The 5,669-nt window shown below is 33.6% G+C and overlaps 1 protein-coding gene across 1 annotated transcript; it reads right to left on the bottom strand.

Moving 5' to 3' along the window:
- Positions 1 to 1,045: 1,045 nt before the first annotated feature.
- LOC108832341 (F-box/kelch-repeat protein At4g39560-like) lies at positions 1,046 to 2,381 on the bottom strand. The gene has a single exon (XM_018605831.2). The coding sequence runs from the start codon at positions 2,327 to 2,329 to the stop codon at positions 1,121 to 1,123; it is 1,209 nt and encodes a 402-aa protein (XP_018461333.2). The 5' UTR covers positions 2,330 to 2,381; the 3' UTR covers positions 1,046 to 1,120.
- Positions 2,382 to 5,669: the final 3,288 nt, after the last annotated feature.

Raw genomic sequence — 5,669 nt, 5'->3', positions numbered from 1 at the left:
ACCCACGTGTCTGCCCTCTCTGACGCGTGGACCGGTCTAGTCGCGTGGTTTCTTGGGTTGGGCCGATGGGCCGTGTAGTCGTTACCCGGTAATGGGCTTTAGAGTTGTTGTGTTGTTTGTCCGATGTGATCGGGTTTGTAATGTTGGGCTTGGCCCGCTTTAATATATATTTCAATTTGGGAAAAAAAAAATGCTAGGTGAGTGTTCAGATTCACTATATGAAGTAGAAGAAACATACCAGACAACATACACAAGAGTATAAGTCTTTCACACTTGTCACACATGACATCTGATAGCTTTCTTTTTTGTTATTTTAAATTTAATTTAAATAATCAAATTACTAAACAGATAATAAGATATCTAACCATTGATGATTCAACATCTGAGATTTCTTCAAAGCTGAGATGCTTGAATATAAATCTCTTGCTTAACGTGGCAACCATAAACTTGAAAACTGAGGTAGGTCTTCTTATCATTCCCCACCAGACTAGATGTGTTCCCCATATAATTTATCTTTGAGTGAGCTTGAAGAGGTTGGTTTTCCAACGGTGCCAGAAAATGGAAGTGACTGGAGTCCAATACCAACAACTGAAACGATGTTGTCGCGAGCATAGTTGTCAGTAACGGACCATCTCGGATAGCTTCGTTTTCTTCTTGCTGTTAAAAGTTTTCTGCTGTCCCTTCCAGAACCTATATATCTAACTTTGTACGTGTATAGACTTCACCGGTAATCTCCATTCAGCCATCTCACATGTTGGCTGCACGATCCATCTTTAACGAACACCAAAGCAGAAAGAAAAAATGTCTCGTAAGGAAGGGTAAGCACAATTTGTTTTCACCACCAATTAAGGAAGGTAAGCACAATTTCATTCTATGTGTTCAATGTGCAATGGTACTAGCAAGCGAAAGGTATTGATCTGTCTTTTACTGTGAGAGCGAGCGAAAAACTAACCTCACATAATAACCGAGATGGCCAATGTAAGGAACTAGTCTAATCTCAATAGTTTATAACCCAAATTGACCATCATTAACAAGAATCATGAAATAGAAGAAGAGAAAACATCTTATTAAAAATAAAAGAGAGACAGATAACAAATAAATTTAAAAGAAAAAGTATTGTTCAACGACTAACGTTAACAGAAGACAAAACACAGAGGTCAGGGTCCATAGTGAAGACATGATCAATGCACTGGATGATCCCCCAAATCTGGCCATCATCCTGGCGCAGCCGCCTCTCAAGTGAAATCTCAGCACACCAAACCTGCAACTTGTCACCGACGAGCACGCTCCAGAAGATGACAATGTTGCCAGCGGATTTGCTGATTTTGAAGCCCGGAACTAAGCCTAGGAGGCCGTCTGTGTAACCACGCTTGAGCATATGGCAGTTCCACACATCCGCACTCTCCCCAACGAAAAGGATTGTATTTATGTTGGTACGGTCAAACTTGAGAAACCCTAGAAGATCTTCCAAACCATTCACCGTGTACCACTCCATGCTCCCTTTCCTCACCCCACTCAAAGGGTCACACCACTTGATTCTCCCGTCAAAATCACAACTAAATAACAATCTGTCTATTGCACAACAACAATCCTCCTCTCTTGGGTTTAAAAAGAAATCATTCCACAAACCTTTTTCACTCCAAAATTTGAACGAAATATTATTATCCGGCCCAACCACCTTGCAAACCTCCTTGTTCATCACCGGATCAGGTATACACACACTGCTCCAAGTTTGTGTCTTTGGATCGAAAACCTCTGGATTGTCGCCGGAGAATACATCGTCGCAGCCTCCCATAACGTATATCTTACCGTCTAAGACGCCTGCCTTGGCTTCGCAGCGAGCAAATCTCATGGAGGGGAGCTGGCTCCACGTGTGAGTCCGACAATCAAGGAAGGAGACACGCGATGTCGTCACGGCTTCTATCCTTCCTCCAATTACATAGATCCCACATCCCATGGAGACATAGGTAGCTCTGCGAGGAGATGGGAACGAAGGGATCGGGATCGGGATCAGCCGGTTCCCTTGTACTCCTTTTCTGAGGATGAACCATCCCAGAGGCTTTGTGCCAAAACTAGTTCCCAAGCATACGTAGATGCACTCCTCCCTCAAACCCATTCGAGATCGGGTCTCGTACATCTCCGGCGAAGCCACCAGCGAGCGCATGCTCTTTGAGACCACGGATAAAGCCCCGTAGTCAGATCTAGACACGCGTGCCAAGCTGTTTAGAACCATGTCATATGGCAAAGACATTAACCCACTTGATGATGGAGACTCAACCCTTCTCCTCTTCTTTTTCTGCTCTACCGCCGACGCGGCGGACATCATCATCCTCTTGTGTTTTTTGTTTTTTTTTCTTCTTTTGTCGTGAGGCTGTAATGGTTTTACTACTTATATAAGATTTTCTCTTGTACTTTAAAAAGGAAAAGTTATAAATATTTCCAATGACCCAAAACGGCCATATTTCAACCCTCAAATCGACGGCCCAAAAACTCATTTGGTTTGTTAAAATAAAATCACGGCCCACGCTATGTTTATTTTCATTTTTTTTTTTGTAAACACTAGGATTTGGACCCCCGCAAATCGCAGGAGAAACTGTATATTAAAGTTGAAAAATACATATCTCAAAATATTTTAAAATTATTATATATTGATTAGAAACAAAATATACCAAAATACTATGCAATCCTTCAAATTCTTTTTTTTTTTTTAATATTGTTAGCAAAATATAAATAAAATGTACTTATAACGGTGAGTTACACGAGAGTGATGTAAATCTTAAAAAAAAATACAGTGTCTAAAATGATAAAATATATAAATTTTGATGGAAAATGAAAATTTTAAAATATATTTTAGATTACTGAAGAAATTTTAGGTTAAATTATGTGATCATTATACAAATGAAAGAAAATACTTTTTTGTTATCGGATAGAAACTCAAATATGTACAGTTTTTTCTGAATATTGCGTACCAGACTGTCGGTCATTATAATCTGCGAAAATAGTTATTTTAAATATATTTGAATACTTTGAAGGAAAATGAAACTGGCGAATTTTAGTGTTTGAATGTGTACACTGAGAAATAACCATTCAAATGTGAAACAAGAAAATATTGGAACAAATGTACATACTATCGTGCAATAATATTTTAATATTATAATGTAATATTTATATGAAAAATAAATATTTAAAGATTTTATTTTAATTAAAGTGGTTGCTAAATAAAGTATATCTACTAATTTTATAATAGGAATATAACCATTTGATGATATTTGCTTTTTGCTAAATAGGCTGTAATGGTTTTACTTATATAAGATTTTCTCTTGTACTTTAAAAAGGAAAATTTATAAATATTTGATATTTCCAATGACCCAAAACGGCCATATTTCAACCCTCAAATCCACGGCCCAAAAACTCAATTGTTTTGCTAAAATAAAATCAATTTCGGCCCGTGCAACCGTTCAGATGTTTATTTTTATTTTCTTTTATAAACATTTTTTTTTAATTCTATATTGATATATATTATTTTATATATGAGATGTGTATACCAATTTTTAAAACATGATAATTTTACTGTATATATTTCTTTTTTTGAATAAATTGTTTCAAACCCTAACATGTATTTGTATCTTCTTCTATATATATATATTTTAGATTATTATTTCATTATTAAAATCGTAAATATATATATAAAAATTGATAACACATTGTTTTGTTATTATCTTCAAAGATATCATAACATTAACAAATTTAGAAAGTTTTTAATAAATTAAACTTTTAGCTTCATAGATTTATATTATCGAGTAAATAATTAAATATTTAGTTTATGTTTAATTTTTAAACTAAACTATATAATTTCAAATTTGTTTTCATTAGTTTAAGGTAGTATAGATTAATTTTAAAGTTAGATTAGATGGATATGTGATCATTAGATAGTGTGTTCTTAATGCCAACATGTATTTGTAGATAAATAAATCGTGTGTGAGTTTTTTTTTTTGTAATACGTGGTCATTAAGATAGGGTGTTCTCATTGGCTATTACTATATAAATTGAATTTACAATTAATAAAGAATCTAAAATCATCGGAGGTTTTGTAGGAAATGTTAGTTATATTAGAATGATATATTATTAAGTTATATTGTTTGGAATAAATGAATGATAAATGATTTTTATTTTTTTGTGAGGATCCAAAATGTCCAATTTTAAATAAAAAATTCACACGTGGATTAAAGTTGTGACTTCTGTTTTAATATATACTAGATCTTGACCCGCCCAACTGGGCGGGTTTTTTTTTATGATATATATATATATAATTTCAAAACTTTTAATTAATTGAACGAGATTGTATGATTCGGTTTGCTGTTTAAAGATTGCATTTTGTCACGGTATAGTGAAATCACGAACTTCTTTGAAATGATAAGAACAAACAATTGGTAATTACTTGCTTTGAGATATTGTGGTCCATGTTATACATTATAGCTTGATAATTATTATATTGTATGTATTTGTAACACACATAAATGAGTAATAAACCGTGTGTGTAAAATTTAAACTCCTAAATCACTAACCTAATTTACCTAAAACGTGGCCCATTAAGCCAACTAATTATTCCGGGAAAAGTTCTATTATGTAACGTGTTAATAAAAAAGTCAACAATTTTTATTGCTCATCTAATCTCTGTCGGTCTCTCTCTCTCTCTTTAACTCTTCTTCTTCTTCTTCTTTGTTTCTAGATTTCATAGAAAACCTAACCAAAAAGTGCATCTTAACATATTCGACTTGCAATATATTTTGTAAGTCCATCGATGTATTGTATTAAAGGTTTGATTTTTTGAGATATTCTGTGTGTTGAAGTTTTGCTGTAACCGTTTTGATGTTTTATAAAGATGAAAGAAAAAAAACCTAGACATAACTAATAGTCCTCTATTTTCTCCATTTTCATTTTTAAATTCTAAAGGAACCAACATGAAAGAAAAAAAAACAAACTCAGCATACGCAAAGTAAACCTAGACATAACTAATAGTCCTCTGTTTTCTCCATTTTGATGTTCGTAGTAAATAACTTCTTGGATGTGTGATTCATGTCATTAAAGATCATGGTAGAATTTGACCCGCCCGACTGGGACGATTCCTGTGGATGAAGAATAAGAGCTGAAGGCTTGTTTATATAGATAGGATAAGACGTGGCTGTTGGGATAGTATTAATTTGAAAAGATATACGTAGATTTTGTGGGAACTATCACGCAAAGAATATTCTCTAGATTAACAATGTAGGCGAATTTAGGTAACTAATATATTTGGTATCATAAATTCAAACTTGTGGAACAATTCACGTGATATAGAAGTTGGTATATATTTGTGTGTTATTTATTTGTCAAAATAAGTAATAACTAGATTTTGACCCGCCCTTTTAGAGGGCGGGACAATCGTTTTTGTTTTAAATTTATGCTCTTATTCGATTTTTCATAAGTATGTTTAGGCATGAGTATCCGGGTTGAGATCGATTGTCGTTAATAATTTTGGTTTGGTCCGACATATATATCAACTATGATAACGTACAATCTTAATGTGTGGTATAGGTTTGATAGAATTGTGATTTTTTTTTTTTGCAAAGATAGAATTGTGAGTTATATTTGGTTATATAAAGTATTGATTTTTAATATTTGATATATTG

Source organism: Raphanus sativus, chromosome 3 (genome assembly GCF_000801105.2).
Source record: "Raphanus sativus cultivar WK10039 chromosome 3, ASM80110v3, whole genome shotgun sequence".
Classification (NCBI taxonomy): Eukaryota; Viridiplantae; Streptophyta; class Magnoliopsida; order Brassicales; family Brassicaceae; genus Raphanus; species Raphanus sativus.
Note: the sequence above shows the minus strand (reverse complement) of the source record. Positions and strands in the feature narration are given on the sequence as shown.